Source organism: Pelmatolapia mariae, linkage group LG17, assembly GCF_036321145.2.
Source record: "Pelmatolapia mariae isolate MD_Pm_ZW linkage group LG17, Pm_UMD_F_2, whole genome shotgun sequence".
NCBI classification, from domain to species: domain Eukaryota; kingdom Metazoa; phylum Chordata; class Actinopteri; order Cichliformes; family Cichlidae; genus Pelmatolapia; species Pelmatolapia mariae.
In genome coordinates this window covers 38340092-38356893 of record NC_086242.1, presented here as the reverse complement: position 1 = coordinate 38356893, position 16802 = coordinate 38340092, and the positions used below count along the sequence as shown (strand labels likewise).

At 41.7% G+C, this 16802-nt stretch overlaps 1 protein-coding gene across 1 annotated transcript; it reads right to left on the bottom strand.

Annotated features, from left to right (window-relative positions):
* Window positions 1-211: 211 nt before the first annotated feature.
* caprin2 (caprin family member 2) lies at window positions 212-15151 on the bottom strand. Its single transcript, XM_063501037.1, has 21 exons — window positions 15052-15151; window positions 14248-14497; window positions 14119-14181; window positions 13947-14033; window positions 13315-13553; window positions 12964-13046; window positions 8096-8209; window positions 7372-7409; window positions 7063-7251; window positions 6594-6635; window positions 6387-6515; window positions 6111-6195; window positions 4465-4514; window positions 4266-4373; window positions 4087-4188; window positions 3869-4009; window positions 3380-3518; window positions 3125-3298; window positions 2842-2903; window positions 1919-1970; window positions 212-1359 (listed from the first exon to the last, which is right to left on the bottom strand). Exons 2-21 carry the CDS (start codon window positions 14479-14481, stop codon window positions 785-787), a joined length of 2706 nt encoding a protein of 901 aa, XP_063357107.1. The 5' UTR covers window positions 14482-14497; window positions 15052-15151; the 3' UTR covers window positions 212-784.
* Window positions 15152-16802: the final 1651 nt, after the last annotated feature.

Sequence of the window (16802 nt, the reverse complement as noted above, 5' to 3'; positions counted from 1 at the left end):
GGTTTATGAGGAAAGGTCTGAAACTGGGTGTACAAAATGCAAGGTTTATCTAAATAAAGTGATCATTTTTTTGTGAGGTAATTTCAGTTTTCCAGTGTTGGGTTCATGTTGCTTTCTAATGCATCTCCTGCAAACTGTAGTATGAAGATGACAAGGACTTTTTTTTAATTAAACAAATAAAACACAAAATCCACTACACGTCACTGCTCATCTTTTATTTCATCAAGAGACCTCTTTTATACCATCACAGTAGACTTAATGCTACAATTTTGCCTTTAGTGTTTGACACCACACCCACCCCCAAGAACAATCTTTTCCTCAGTAAGAATGAATGGATAGGAGCACAGCATCAAGCAAAGTGCTGCAAATACAGTTTGTCAATTCACCTGATAAGTCATTCATTTAGTTCAACATGAGGTTAACATCTGGTCAATGCAAACATTCATTGAACAAAAAGGCACAAAATGATTCCATTCTCGCAGATGACGCTTTACAGCAGATGGTGTAACTGTATCAGTCAAAGTGGTAGTTCATCACAATGATTTTTATTTTTGGGAGGAGGCGGTCTGCCTGGTTTGTCAATTGGTAACAGACCCCATTTGAAAACAAGTAAGTTGTGTAAGTGGTCAAAGTGTATAATCTATACTCTCACCCATGTTGTGAACAAGTTTTATGCATTAGCATGCAGCCTGACCACAATACTAAAACGTCAGTGCAGTCACCATTCAGTGCAAAGCAAACAGTCCACACACTGGAAGAAGAGTACCACCAGGCTGACTGCTATTCAATCCTGGTACAGCAGAAAGCCAGAGAAGGTGCTGTACTTCCAAGTGCTGCCATAGATGGCTCCACGATGCAACCTGAGCCACACCTGGTCTCCTTGGAAAAGCGGCAAAATGGCGTGGTTGCTGGCCGTTTCATGGTCTGGGGCTCCATCGTTGGCGTATGCCGACACCATCACCTCCTCGTTGCGCATGAGGTTAATGTAGAGCGGCACATTGATGGCCAGCTTCAGGATGTGGAAGATAAAGACATAGGTTCCATTCACAGGGCAGGTAAAGCGGCCAATGTGGGTATCGTACATCTCCCCTAGGTTGCTATGGAGCTGGTCAAATACAATCGGCTGGTCGAGATTTCCCGGAGCGAAGTTGGCAGTGCGAGAGGCAGTGAAGGCCACTCGCAGAGGCTGGGAGAGTGGGTAGAGCTGCATAGGCAGCAAGGCGGTGTGGTGGTGTCCATGGGGAGTGAGTGGGACCTCCACAGTGGAAACAGACAGGGAATCCCCATGACCCGAGTCCACAATTGTGAATGCTCCCTCCCGGTCTGGGCTGCTCACCTGAGAAGAATCACTCCAGGCTGCTGTGGAGTTGAAATGACACAGAATGCCATGTTTACATTTCCTTCTTTTAAATGCAGATTATTTTTAAACTGTAGGAAGACAACATATCAAATCCCAAATTTGAGAAATTTTGGTGTGGAAATGTGTTGGTGGCACCAAACTTAAAATCAAAAATGCCAGGCACTCCCTTACAACAAGCAAGATGAGCAGCGCTCGACTGCCCAAACCTAAAAATGGAAATGAATTAAAACAGATGTGAAGAGAGGGACTGCCTTCACTTTGGTCTAACTGGTCACCTGTTTGCATCCATGAGTGAGCTGCACTACTACCACTACTGGTCTGAGGCTCTTCTAAGTTTGTTTGTAAACGTCAAACAAATTCAGGTATGAAAATATTGAAACACAGATTTGTGCTTGAATGTTTGTAAACATGATTTAACACCCAGACTTGTGTTTGGGTTGATAAATAAGGGCCAATGTCCTTTGGACAGATGACACCAAAGTGGACAAGTCAAAGGTCAAACCAACATGTGTCTCACAAATGGAAGCTGTAGCAGAAAAGACAATCATTGCTTCCTACCACTGTTGTTATGTCTCCCTCCTCGCCTGTAGTTGTGCTGGTACCCTGAATCCTGAGAAAAAAGGCCACAGAAGCACAACAGTGACTCACGCAGACACAGAAAGGACAACCGTGGATAATCAGCATGATGTCGTACATGTGTTTTGAACACAAGCGTTGCTCAATTTAACAGCTGTGACATAGTCACATATGTTAAAATGACCATTAGAAAATACTTTTACACAGAAGGAAACAAGGGCAGAAGATGAGTTTGGTATAAAATCTAAGTTTAAAAATAAAAATTCTATAAGACGGAAAATTTTGCATCTTCATTCAAGTTGCAGAGTCATCTCTGTGAGGTCATCTCTTTTCATGAATGGGCCCTCTATACTTCCTGCTTTGAATCAAAATTGTGTGCAGTTGTCTGACAAACTGGAATTTTATATTTTGTTATTAACTTTTATATAAAATCTTTTTTTTTTTTTTTTTTTTTTTTTTAAAGTCAGGCATTGTTCAAAGCTTTTGGTGAGTGCTGATGATTATTTGTTATGGCAACCAACATAGTCAACATATCCCACAACTGTTTGCAATTTTGCAGCCTACTTTGTATAAGCAAATACACTTCTACACACCGCTTCTGATGATCTACTTGATTATGAATTTCAAACAGATTGTGCTTACAGAAAAACTGCCCCCCATATAGAAACAAAATTTGTTCCCTTTCCACATGAACAGACTAATATAAAAATTGCAGGACTTGAATAAGTTGTGCTTTTACTTAGTGAGCAGCTTCAGTTCTGTAAATAAATTGATTTGCTTGTCAAGTAGGTTTCCCATCCTTTCCTTGGGTCATTTAATGAAATGCCTTTTTGGTTTATGGCAGTATTTAATCCATCATTTGTGCTGGGACTATAAAACGTATGTTAAAAAATAGGTTAACTTACTCTAGCAGCATAGAGGAGGGGACCAGAGTCCCTGAGATGAGTTGGAGAGATGTAGGATCCTCCTGGTAATCAGAAACCAGTTTAAAAAAAAAAAAAAAAAAAAAAAAACCTCAGTTTAAATTGTGCCAGTTCACAAAGATGATTGATGAGAAGGTCATAACCCCACAATATTAAAGAAAACATTCAGACATTTAAAAAACAAACAGAAAAAAAAAAACACCCCAACAACAACAACAACCACCACCACAACCACAACAAAAAAAACAAAACAAAAGACCAATACCTCGTTGCCACCCAGAGGAGCGAAAGGTTTGAGCCAGTGCCTTGCCACCACGTGCCATACCTTTCACAGAGCCTCTGGTGTAGTATGATTGGCCGGGTCGATTCACACCACCTGACTGGCTTGGAGACGGAAAGATCTGTCCACCATTACCCACCGAGTAATCTGACTGGTATACTAGAGAAAATGCATCTCAGATGATGACAACTGGTCTAGCAGTGAGGACACAAAGCCAAGAATGCAAAACTCTCAACATACCTGGCTGTGCCTCCTCTGAGAGGGCAAACTCAGGTGGTGTCTGGGTGCTGGCAGTGGTGTATCTGGGCTCAGTGAAAACAGAATCTGGTTTATAGTTCACCTCCCCCGTCTGAGTTAAGGAGGTGCTCACTTTGAAGACCTACAGAAAGCAGAAAATGGACACAAAATTGAAGTTCCCATTCAGATTTAGATTGAAGTCAGATCGTCTCCAGATGCAAGTAAAGCTCATTTCATTTTTGGATAAATTTCACCGTGATTTTTTTCTATTTTGAACCCACAAGATCTTTAATCAGAATCCCTTATCCTGAGCTGCACCATGTTTGAGAAGTCTCAGCGGTTCTATTTCTTGCATACAGTGACATCTTATCTCACCTCATTTCTTTTTATATTAACACTGTCTGAATCGCATCTCAGAGAGGAGCTACAGCCCTGCACTTTGATCATTGGTGGATAAAGTCAAAGTCGGAATGATACTTTGATGAAACTTACTGACTGGATGTTCTGAAACTGTGCAGAGGTCAGAGATCGCCTGGTGGGCGGTGTAGAGAAAGTCTGTCCCTGAGGGGGGGTGGAAGTGCAGGATGTTACCCCATTACAGGGCGACTGCTTCCCTGAATCCATTACTGGTGTCTGGGAAGGTTACAAGAAATAAAATGAAGTATTCTGGCAACACTTCACAGAAGTTAAAGTACTCTAAGCTCATCTACCACAGGACAGCTCTTTTCCTCCAGATTGCTGGAGACAGTCGATTCCCGGCGAAACAGCGGTGGTGAAGGAAAAATCTCTTTTTCAGCCAACTGGAGTGACTCCTAGATTGACAAGAAAGCTTTAGAGAGGCACACAGAATGCAGAGCATAACATTATATTGAAGCGAATGGCTCCTTACATGAGGTAGGTCCTTTGAGGAAAGTTCTATGTCACAGGTCTCCAGGCTCTGATTTCCATTGGTCAGACTGACTCTGCGCTCCGTAAGCCTGGTGGGCAGTGGAGTGGACTGAATATGGGAAAGGTGGATATGTCACAACTAAAAATGGTTCTCATTTTTAGTCACACCTGCTTTGTTAAAAAGAAAAAGAGCTCCTTACATGCATCGCTTTGGGTAGGACATCAATTGGGCTTCTCAAACCTGCTTTAGCTGTTTAGGTGAGATGGAAAACAAAAAAACAATATTAGGAAATTTATTCCAAAAATCTAAGCAATATTTCTTTTGTATGACTAAAAGGCAGAGAAACTGCTAAAACACAACACAAATCACATTTGCATATACTGCTAGTACATTTATAGGCCACACCCAGGCCAGCAAGAGCTTTCCTGAATATTACGTTTAGAATAGATTCAAATCTTTTTTTCAGCGTATTTCACTGTTCTGTCTTAATCCCACACCTCCCTATAGCGGCTCAACCCCTTCATGGGAGTATTGCCACGCTGAATGATGAACACATTTTTAATGAGTACTCAAATGGCTTTTTAATCACACATCACACCACCAACTGGATCGGGGGGAATTTGAGGTTCAGCATCTAGCCCTAGGATAGACGTGGAGACTAGATGAGCTGGGAAGTCAAACCACTGATCCAAGTAGAATGCAACCCGCTATACCCCCTGAGCCACAGCCAGCCATGTTGACAATCACCTGTACACTTGGTAAGGTCCAGCACACTCGAAAAGGCTCCCTTCAGTGACGTTTCCAAACACCAGTTAAGTTCATCCATCTCAACCCTGACAAAACAGAATTCCATGTAGTCGTCCTTGAACTCTCTCAGTGAGTTGAGAACTACACTGGCCCCTCTCACTAGTGGCACCAGATCATCAGCCACCAACATTCTTCCCATCCAGGTTTGCTTCTTTCAATTTAGATTCTTTGTTTTATTTTTTAAATTTAAACAAAACTATATTGGATCTTTTGTACACACAAATCTAGATAAGGTTGGTGTAATTATACAAGACTAGACTAAGATTATAAGAGACCACCTCCATCCTAACCACCACCAACAACAACGTTCAGATCCATCAGGTGCAAAACCAACAGACTAAAGAACAGCTTCTACCCGTGGGCTGTGAGAACCATAAATGCAAATTAAGAGTGAGCAGACCTCTCTCATACAATCACTCTGGCGTTGCATTTGATTACATTCCCTGTGCAATATTTTGGCAGATGTGCAATTTCCATCCCTATCCTTATTTACCACAGCCCCCACAATGCTTCCTGGAAGACAAACATCGTGTAGTGTTCTTATTGCGTTTTTTTCTTTACTTTTGCGGTCTTGCTACCTTATTTCGCTGTGCAAGCAACCCTACAATGACAATAAAAGCTCTAATTTTTCTCTTTAAAGTACCTAGTTCTTCCAAATTGATCTTTAATAGTTCTCATGATGTAATATAATCACCGCTGCATTAGCAAGCTTTACAATGATCCCAAACACACAGCCAGTGCAGCAAAAACATACCTTTACCATTAAAGGTATTACTTTGAAAACTATAAGATCTTGCCAGAGTTCAAAGCTGTGCTGGTCAATGCTTGCTGGTGGCGCCTTTGCCTAGTTAAGGACAAAAGGACTTCCTTCCATTGAACTTAAGCCCTGTTGACATTTGATAAGCTTATTTTAAAAAGGTAAGGCCCACCTGTGCAGTCTTGCTTTTATCTATGCCATTTTAACTGTTGCATTTTATATGATAAAGCACTTTGTGACACCTGAGAATTACAAATCTTGTTAATTTTTTCTCAATTTACCCAGAATAGAGGGAGATCCAGAAGGCTGTCTCTTCAGTCTGAGCTGGTCATTTGTAGGCGAGCTCTCACCATCTAGGAGAGAGTCCTGAATAGGACAGCATTTAAAAAAAAAAAACAAAAAAAAACAAAAAACAAACAAACAAAAAAAAAAAAAAAAACACAACACACCCCAAAACAGAACAGAGCAATAAACCTTCAGTCACTGGCAGAGCTGAAAAAACCCACTATACAATAGTACCACCATTTACACACAGAAATTTGCAAACCAAAGTCCACCTGCATAAAACTGAAGGAGCCATGGATCTTTGTCATGAGCTCCTCGAGGTGTTGTTTTCTCAGGATGGGATCTTTAGGTAAGGCAGATGCAGAACTGAAAACTTCCACAGGTATATCCATGCCAACTACCTGTCAGGAATTACAAGGGGCTCATTTGTACACCTAAAAATATTTACAGAGCATCATGTGCGTGTCTGTTCAACTCACCAACTTTGAATTTTGCTCTTGTTTGGCCTTCTTCTCTTTCCTCTGGGAAGAATATGATTTTAATCACCTGAGCTTTTGAGCCAATGCTGGCAGATCAGTTATTGTAATTTAAGATAAATGGACTACTTTCAATAAGTGCGCTCACCCCAGAGAATTACAGTACATCTGCAGTCCTTCCTTATAACAGCAAGTCTTTGCTGTCCCCTCCCCCAAGTAATGCAGTCACTGGAATGCTACCTTTGCTAAACTACAGCATTAGTGCTTAGTTTTATTCTTCTCTCTAACTACTGAGCTGTTCTTCACAGACAGCCTGTTCTTCACCACGAGAAGAGGAATACATAAATCATGTTATACTTCCATTTGATTCATTCTGGATACTAATATAATGAATAGTTGTCTTCAAGTCACCCAGTTTTACTCGTCACCTGCAATGACAACTGCAGAGCAAAAATGTTTGACTATATTTTACCAGTTTGCAGTCTGCAGACTGCTTCCTCGTGGTGGATGGAATGACTTTAGGTATTAAAGTGGCAGCTCCTTTCCATGGTTTGAGGACTGCAGTTTGCGGTGATGAAGGTTCATCTGGGAGCTCTGTATCCCAGCAGTAAGGAGGGTCCTGCTCCTTCTCCTTCTCACTCACATATAGTCTATTGAAAAACTGTCATACAACCAACAGAGCAGTGGATTGGGAACTGTTTGTATTATAAAGCACTGAAATGCAGTCAAAGGAAAGGGGGGGGGGGGGGGGGTGCAAACCCTAAATGAATATTGGGCTTACCTCCTTTGAAACTTCATTTGATTTTGACTTTAATATGGCTGACAGGGCAAAGCAGAAAAAGAAATATGGAAGTCAACTTTTTCAGGGAAAATATGGCAGTTACAGAAATACATTTCATGTAGTTATACCTTTTAAAGCTCAGCTTAAGGCTGCAGAAACAGGGTGGGAGTGGGATCACAACACTGTCAAAACTAACCTCGGAGCTGTGCATTCTAAACTCAAACTGCAGCTTCCCTCAGAACTGTTAAACAGGAGCCCTAGGTGGGACACCTGATGACAATATAACTACACAAAAGGAATGTAGATGGCCACAAGTCGCAGTCTAAACAAGCAAGAAATCAAAGCCAGGAGGTGCCATAGTCTGAAATTTCTCAGCTCCCTCTCTACACAGTCTTATATTGCAGATTGACTCAAACTCATTTTTCAGCACATGAAGTTGTTCTTTGCCTGCTACAGGTTCTGGTTGGAGTAACCCTTCTAGCTTACAGACAGAACACAACAAGGACTACCACGGGCATCTCCAAGACAGTACAGTTTGAGTCAATTCCTGGACAGGAAACTCAGGAAGCACCAAAACAATGTCAAGGGCCACCAAAACACTAACTTGGTCAATCTGCTGGTAGGAAACTACAAAATAAAAACTTAATAAAACACTGATCCTGTAACACATGCAGGTTTTTCATGGCTGAAAAGTTGCTATTGAAATGTAATTTTGGAATCTTACGAGTGTGGCTGGCTGAGCTCAGGACCACCTCTGGAGTGTTGCTTGGAGGAGGTGGAAGACAACTGAAGTACTCGCAATTCAACAGCCTGGTGAGCTCCTCGTTCAACTGTTTAACTGAAAAGGAAAAACAAGGCAAGTAGTAGGGAAGATATTCTTAGTAAGGTAAATCTATATGCATGAAAAACAAGCGGCTAAAACCAGAATGAAAAAAAAAATGTGTTACAGTCAGTAAGTGTACGGGCTTATGGTCAAAATAGTTCATTTTTATATAGGTCATAACTCCTTGAACAGAAATATTGTGATGATGTAAGCCTCCAACTGTTGTGTCCAAACAACAGTCGGAGGTTCTGAAACGGGACTTTACTGGATTATTAAATACTGTAAACTCTCTGAATGCAGCTGTATTCATCAGTGGGCCTGTACCGCCCGTCAGAGGAGACGAGAGATTCAGCAGATTGTTTGCACTGAATAAATGGCTTATATCAGCATGTACTGACCACTCAGTGCATTTTATCAACAATTTTAATATTTTTTGGGAACGCAGGCATCTGTTTAAAGCAAATGGATTTATTTTAACAAGTCAGGGGTGAAACTGTTCACCTCCAACCTGTTTTATTCCATACGTCATCCATCTGTGCTTGGTGCCAAGGCTGAGATAAACGAGGAGTTATCTCATAAAGAGGAACAAACAGTACTCCAAGAACAGACAAAGCCCAACAGAAACCTTGAAGAGGAGCCTCATCTGCCCCCACCCGGGAAGAGCCTCAGAAAGGAGAGACATCTGAGGCAAGAAGAGGGGTCCCTATTTGCCTCCAACTCTCAACAACACCAACGACCAGGACCAGGGACCACGACCTTCCCCAGTCCCCCAAACCCCTGACAGGCCATCACCCTCCTCCCCCTCCCTTTCTCCCTCCTCCCCAAACCTGAAATTCACTGAGGAGATGATGGAGCGGGTCAATGCTGGGCTCAGATCTACCCCCCGGCCCAATCCCTTTTTGTCCCCCATAAACCCCCCACCAGAGCAGCCAAAGGTTCACCATCGAGCCCCGCCCTCAACAGAGCAATCGAAGTTACATTGCCCCCCTTAGTTCCTCCTTACCACCTTCATGCTCTGTCTCCGCAGTCTGATGTGTGATGTGTGGAGGGTCCAGGCTGTGAGGATTATGGCAGTGGTGACTTTTCCCAGGAGAAGCTGGGACCCTGTTTATTAGAAGGTTTTAAAATGTCTGTACTTTTAGGTGACAGAAGGAGACGTGTGGCCTGGTCAAAACAGAGAGCTGCACTCTAAAAGATCTTTAAATATAGTAAACATACCTCGTGTGCCACAGACTGCTCCCAAACACGAGGGGGCAAATAATACCTCTAAAACACTTAAGTTGGCTTTATTAAACGTTAGATCTTTAGCTGAGAAAACATTTTTAATTAATGATTTAATCACTGAGCACAGCCTTGATTTTATGTTTTTAACTGAAACTTGGTTGGACCAAAGTAACAGTGGAGCTGTTCTCATCGAGACGACCCCTCCTAACTACAGTTTTATCAGTGAGGCCAGGGTGAGCAGGAGAGGAGGAGGGGTTGCTGTCTTATTTAATGAATCATTTCAATGTAAGCAGCTATCTCCTGGAAGTTTTCAGTCTTTTGAATATGTGGCTTTACAGCTGAAGGTCCCATCCAAAGTTGTGTTTCTTAATGTTTACAGGCCTCCCAAATACTGCACAGACTTTTTTAATGACCTCAGTGAACTGCTGTCTGTGATCTGTGTTGATTTCGACTGTGTAATTATTGTTGGGGATTTTAACATCCATGTGGACAACCCTCAGGACAAAGGGACTAAAGACCTGAGTAACACTCTGGGCAACTTTGGGCTGACTCAGCATGTAACAGAGGCCACACATAATAGAGGACACACTCTTGACCTACTGATCTCCAAGGGCCCGAGCATTTCAAAGGTTACTGTGTCTGATGTGGGCCTGTCTGATCATTACTGTGTTTTCTTTGAAAGTAAAATCTCAGCCCACACAAATCAACAGCAGTGATCACAAAACGGTGTATAACTGAACAGTAGTGAGATCTTTAACCAGGTCTTCCCATTAACACCTGACCTGTCCAGAGGTTCAGTCAATGAGCTCGTCACTAGCTTCAATGCTAAAATGTTAAATGTTATGGACACTATTGCTCCCATTTAGGTGAAGGTTATCTCTGGAAGTCTCCATGGAGAAACTCCACACTGGTGAAAAAAAAGAGAGTGTAGGAAAGCTGAGCGCAGATGGAGAAAAACAAACCTCCAGGTTCATTATGACATCTATAAAGAGAAACTTCACAATTATAATTTACAACTGAGGAGTGCAAGGAGGTCCTACTTCTCTGACATCATCACCAAAAACAGTCATAATGCTCGGGTCTTATTTTCTACAGTTGACAGGCTAACAAACCCTCCTGTGTCAGTGGCAGCTGAACTTCATTCGACCATGGCCTGCAATGGTCCAAATTCTTCACAGAAAAAATCCAAAAGATTAGACAAGCAATTGGTACATCAACAGCAGATCCAGGATATGTACTGTGTCCACCGAAAAACTGTTTAAACACCATGAAACAGTTTCACCCTATTAACAACAAAGACCTGGAGGACATCTTAGGTCAACTGAACTCCTCCTCTTGCTGTTTAGATGTCCTGCCAACGAGTTTTTTCAAAAAGGTCTCAAAGACTTTGGAGTCAGACCTGTTACAGATCATCAACCTTTCTTTAATGTCAGGTGTGTTTCCAGAATCACTAAAAACTGCTGTAATTAAACCTATACTGAAAAAGGACAATCTTGACAAGACACAAATGAATAACTACAGGCCGATCTCAAATCTCCCATTTTTAAGTAAGATCATTGAAAAAGCAGTTTCTCAACAGCTCAATTACTTCTTAACACAGAATAACTGCTATGATGCCTTCCAGTCAGGTTTTAGACAGAACCACAGCACTGAAACCGCTCTGACCAAAGTGTTTAATGACATATGTTTGAATACAGACAGTGGAAAAATGTCAGTCTTAGTTTTACTGGATCTCGGTGCAGCATTTGATACAGTTGACCACAACATATTACTCAAACGACTGGAGAACTGGGCAGGTCTCTCAGGAACTGTACTAAACTGGTTCAAAACACACTTAGAAAACAGGAAATACTTTGTATCAATAGGTAACTTCACATCTGAGCAGACAAGTATCACATGTGGAGTTCCCCAAGGTTCCATCTTGGGACCCCTTCTGTTTAACATTTACATGCTCCCACTGGCACAGATTATAAAGAACAACAAAATAAACTATCATAGCTACGCAGATGACACACAAATATATATCACAATGTCACCAGGAGACCAAGGCCCTGTACAGGCTCTTGGTAAATTCATTGAGGAAATTAATGACTGGTTGTGCCACAATTTTCTCCAGCTAAACAAAAACAAAACTGAAGTAATAGTCTTTGGAGCCAAAGAAAAACGATTACAGGTCACCAGAGAACTTCAATCTATACACCTAAAAACCACAAACCAGGCAAGAAATTCGGGTGTAGTGATGGATGCAGACCTAAACTTAGAAAAACACATTAAGACAATAACAAAATCAGCTTACTATCACCTCAAGAATATTTCAAGGATAAAAGATCTGATGTCTCAACAGGACCTGGAAAAACTAGTCCATGCATTCATCTTTAGCAGGCTTGATTACTGTAACAGCATCTTTACAGGTCTACCTAAAAAAAATAAAAATAATTATTAAAAAAAAAAAAAATCAGTCAGACAACTACAGCTCATTCAGAACTCTGCTGCTAGAGTCCTCACTAAGACCAAAAAAGTGGACCACATCAGTCCAGCTCTGAGGTCTTTACACTGGCTGCCTGTCCATCAGAGGATAGACTTTAAAGTTCTGATGCTGGTCTAAAGCTCTGAATGGTTTAGGACCAAAATACATCAGTGACCTCCTGACCCAGTATGAACCTTCCAGATCCCTCAGGTCATCTGGATCCGGTCTTTTATCAGTTCCCAGAGTCAGAACCAGACACGGAGAAGCTGCATTCAGCTTTTATGCTCCATATATCTGGAACAAACTCCCAGAAAGCCTCAGATCAGCTGAAACACTCAGTTTGTTTAAATCCAGGTTGAAGACTCACCTGTTCTCAGCTGCATTTGAATAAAACACCAAATCCACACTTTTAAGCTTAAATTTCAAAACTTACATTTTATCTACTTTTTTTAATCAATTTTAAATCATGCTTTTCATTTGTTTTTGTTTTTTAATGCCTCTGTAAAGCACTTTGAATCACCTTGTTGTTGAATTGTGCTATATAAATAAACTTGCCTTGCACGACAACACTGTACTACCGTGTGCGTGTACACACACCCCGCACCCTGCACTGTGTGTGCGCGCGTGGACGGACACCCCAGCACACACGCACAGTGAGTGTCAATCTGAGAGTGAAAGAAAAACTCATTTGCTTGGTTGCCATTCACACTCAGTGTCAATGCAGGTACTTCAAACAAATCATCCGTCAGTCAAGCCCTACAATTCTTGGTCAAAACAGTCTTCAAACTATATCGAGATCCTTTCTTGGAGTGAAGTAATAAGTCTCATTGAATCAAGAATATCTATATACCCTGACTGGAAAGACTGAAATAAATGCTGTGGATTAGAGAAAAACAAAAACAACAAACTCCAAACAGCTTCAACAGGCTGAGGTGGAGCTCTATGAATATTTTGCTCTGCGTTTTTCTTGCTGTTCTTTGAAGTGTAGACATTGCTTTTTGCAGCTGGTTGTTGGGCTTTGTGTCTAATATGTTAGAATTCTAGAAGCTCTAAAGATCTTTCCGGTTTTTGCACTCACATGAGGATCCAGCCACCGGCTTGTCTTTTCCCTCCAACAGGTCCATGTAGGCCAGAGCTGCCTGCTCCATTTGCTCTTGTAAACTACAGCAAACAGAAAAGAGATGTCAGTAGCTATATTCTAAAATTCGAGCCTGACTAACTAGAAAAATTCTATGTCAACACTCAACTTCCACTCAAGAAGGGCAGAAAACTTGGCACAGAATTTGTGGCCTCCTGAAAATATTTTGATGTGGCCAATGAGAAGTGAAAGACTTGGGACAGAAGCTAAACACATCCTGATAGTTTTAGTCATTTCAGTTGCTACGTCATCTTCAAAGATGGGAGTTAACCATCTTATGGTCACTCTCACCTCAGTCTGTTATCTCTCTTGACTCCAAGCAAGGTGGTGAGCTGGCTCAGACTATGTAGCTGCTGGCCTGGAACACATGGTGCCTGATTCTGGCCAGCCAAAAGGTCTCTCCTGACATGCTCCTTTTGCAGGCTAGCAAGGAGGTGCTGGACCTGGAGTACAGTGGCCAGACGTCGCCTCTCTTCCTCCACCTTAGCTACTTGCTCCTTCTTCATGGCTTTCCTCTGGGCCTTAATCAGCTGCAGGGGAAGATTAAAGGAGTTTTCAAATTCTATAGCTAGTTGTAAGACTTCTGACTATACAACAGTTTAATTTATATAATGCATATGAAGTCATGAACGTGCATTTATTTACAAAGTACAATTCAATTGGAGTTTTAGACCAGATCGACATCAATCTGGTCAGACATCTAAACAAAAGGAAAGACAAAAACAAAAGAAAAAGCACAGGTTGCATTTCTAACTTCTAACTGGGTGGGCAGCCTACAGCCCACCAATATCATCAAATTACCAGGTGTAATTTTGGATATTCTTGTCTAATGCACTGGAGCCAAATACAGCACAAGCAACCTAACATCCTGGGTATAATAACGCCTAGCAAGGCTATAAAGACAAGTGACCAGAGACATTTACATTCTGAGTCAAGCCATCCAGGGTTTTGTGGAGCTCTCGTGCGAAGTCCAAGTTGTGCAGCACCTCCTCGTACTTTTCCACAGCCGCCTAAAATGGAAATTGAAAGCTCAAATCACCAGTGCAGGTTCTAGAGACAGAGCTCATTTAAGAAATCACTACTAGTTGGACTCACCATTTGATCTTTGTTTAGAACCTCACCCTGCTTCAGTCTCTTCCTGTAGCCGAGCAATTTCAGCTGCGGGGACAATACGCGTCACAAACAGCAGGTGCCCACTTTTACAGCACTCTGTCAGAAACTTACCTTCTTTTTCTCTAGGTTGCGAATTTTGTGTTTGAGGCAGATGAGGCCATCTTCTATGTAGGTTTCATAGCCGTAGTAAGCAGTGGAGATTTCCATGTTGAGCTGCAGAGTGTTCAACCCAGCAGGTGAGCCCATCTTCAGGATACCATCAGTGACAGAGTCCTCTTCTCTTCCTTTTGAGTTTTCAGATGGAAAGGTGATATCCAGGGTAGGTGAAGGAGATAGCTGCACCATATTGAGCTCCACACTGCTATGAAAAACAAAAACAAAAAAACACAACATCAAAGCTGGAGAGGAAAGAGATCCTGTTGTTGCTTGCAGTGTTTCAGTAGCAACAGTGGCTGGGTGGACAGAAGAGTTTGGGCAGCCGCCAACCCCGTGACAATGCATTTATCCCGGCCACTGAACAGCCGGCTGTCCCTGGATGAATCATGAAAGGAGCAGAAGCAGAAAGCGCCACAACACAAACAACGTGCGCAAAAAGATGGTTTTTGTACATTTTCATTTGAACTAAACGTCCTTGTTTAAAACATCCACGTGATTCATTTTAGCCTCACTTATTCTGCTGACTTGTCAGGGATTAATATTAGCAGAATGGGCTTTATTAAACAACACATAATGAGGAATTACACCTTTTGGCTCAAGGTTCCTCATGCTGCAGTCAAATCCCGATTAAAAATCCACGCAAACTTTCCTGCAGATATCGTGTCAAAAGAGCGGATCACAACTTTGCCTTCATATTGTCGTCATTTCAAATTGTATCGCTACAGACGCCGCAGCGTATCATGTCAAACAAACACCCACCTTGTAGCTCGTTAAATTCTCACAGGAAGTGCCGCCGGGCAGCTGCAAGCTCCAAACCAATCCCCCTCTTTTCTAACCGTGATGTTCAGCTGGCAGAGGCCACGCTGGTGTCGGCTCATACCTTTATATACTCTGCCGCTTTACACATGCCCTACTGGGGCCGAAAAAAAAAATCAGCCACACCACATCCGGTTCTAGTACCTGTCGGTGACCAGACCGGATTCTCTCTGAAACATCATTAAATCACTTTATAACAATCTTTCACAAGTGATTTGATGGATGGAATCATTTTGTGTGTTTTGTTGTTGGTATAAATAATTCAATTGAATCAAGAATTGAGTTTACACACTGTTCGTTTATGACATAGTTCTCTGATAGTTTAAACCACAGACTGTATTTAAAGGATAGAAGTAGTCATCTCTGCATTTAGAAACATCACCTTTACCTTTTCAGTCAGGTTATTTGATTTATTTGTTTATTCATTTATGAGCAAAACGTGACCGTATTTGTACAAGAGTGTGGGAGTGCAAGGTTATTAGTTATTAGTTAGCTGTCTCCAAAAACTATTTTTATCACACAAAAATAGTTAGTGACAAAAAACTATTTTTGTCACACATAGAAACATGCATCATGGCAACTTTTGGAACCAGCCTCAAGTGACCACTAGAAGAACTGCAGTTTTTGGAACTTCCAACACAAATCTTTCTGCTCTGGAGGTTTTTGCTGTGTCTATCTCTAACATACTCTTCTGTCACACCAACTCTCTGCATGTCCTCCTTCACAACACCCATGAATCTTTTCTGACATCCTGCATGGCAGCTCCATCTACAATATTCTTTGTCTCCAAAATCCTCAACCTGAGCATTGTATGTCTTTCTGATATACTAATTTCTAATCTTGTCAATCCAGCTCACTTCAGATGAAAACATGCCTGTACTCTCTTCATCACCGCTCTTGTGCGCTGTCCATTGCTTTGGAATGTTGTAAATGGTAAATGGTAAATGGCCTGTATTTGTATAGCGCTTTACTAGTCCTTAAGGACCCCAAAGCGCTATACACATTCAGTCATCCACCCATTCACACACTGGTGATGGCAAGCTACAGTTGTATTTAAACTCTAGTAACTTCACTTCTCATTCAAACACATATTTTGCATTGCTTCTACTGACTTTCATGCATCCTCTCTCCAGTGAATATCTACACTTTTCCAGACACTTGTGGACCTGTTCCCTAGGCTCACTGCAGATTACAATGCCATCTGCAAACATCATAGTCTATGGAGACTCTTGCCTGACCTTGTCAGTCAACCTGTGACCCATGACTATTGCAAACAAGAAGTGGCTCAAATGTAATTCCACTCCCACCTTGAACATATCTGTCACTCCTACATCACACCTCACCACTGTTTCCCTGTCTTCATGCGTATCCCGCACTACCCTCACATACTTTTCTGCCATTCCTGAATTTCCTCATGCAGTCCCACAGTTGACGAAGCCAAGTTACAGCACCACCATTAGAGAATACTTTTCTTTGCTATTAATTCAATTCAATTCAATTCAATTCACTTCAGTACAGTTAAGGAGGTCCTGGAAGGAATACTTCCCCAGGCTCGTTCTAGAACCCAGGCCGAGCATTGAGGTGACATTCTGTTCTGTAAAACCCGGTTTTATAGTTTTAACTATAAAGAGGGTGGTAAGTGGTTGTGTATAGCTGTCTTTGCAAGGAGCAAATAAATTTGTATTGTGATGAAA

What these genes read in the sequence shown, in the direction of transcription:
- caprin2 (XM_063501037.1), bottom strand. Translation starts at nt 14,481, where the DNA reads ATGGTGCAGCTATCTCCTTCACCTACCCTGGATATCACCTTTCCATCT. An exon ending in GCCGGTGGCTGGATCCTCAT is followed by an intron (nt 8,210 to 12,963) that starts GTGAGTGCAAAA and finishes TTTCCTTTTCAG; the next exon opens with TTAAACAGTTGAACGAGGAG. An exon ending in GCTCCTTCAGTTTTATGCAG is followed by an intron (nt 6,196 to 6,386) that starts GTGGACTTTGGT and finishes TGTCCTATTCAG; the next exon opens with GACTCTCTCCTAGATGGTGA.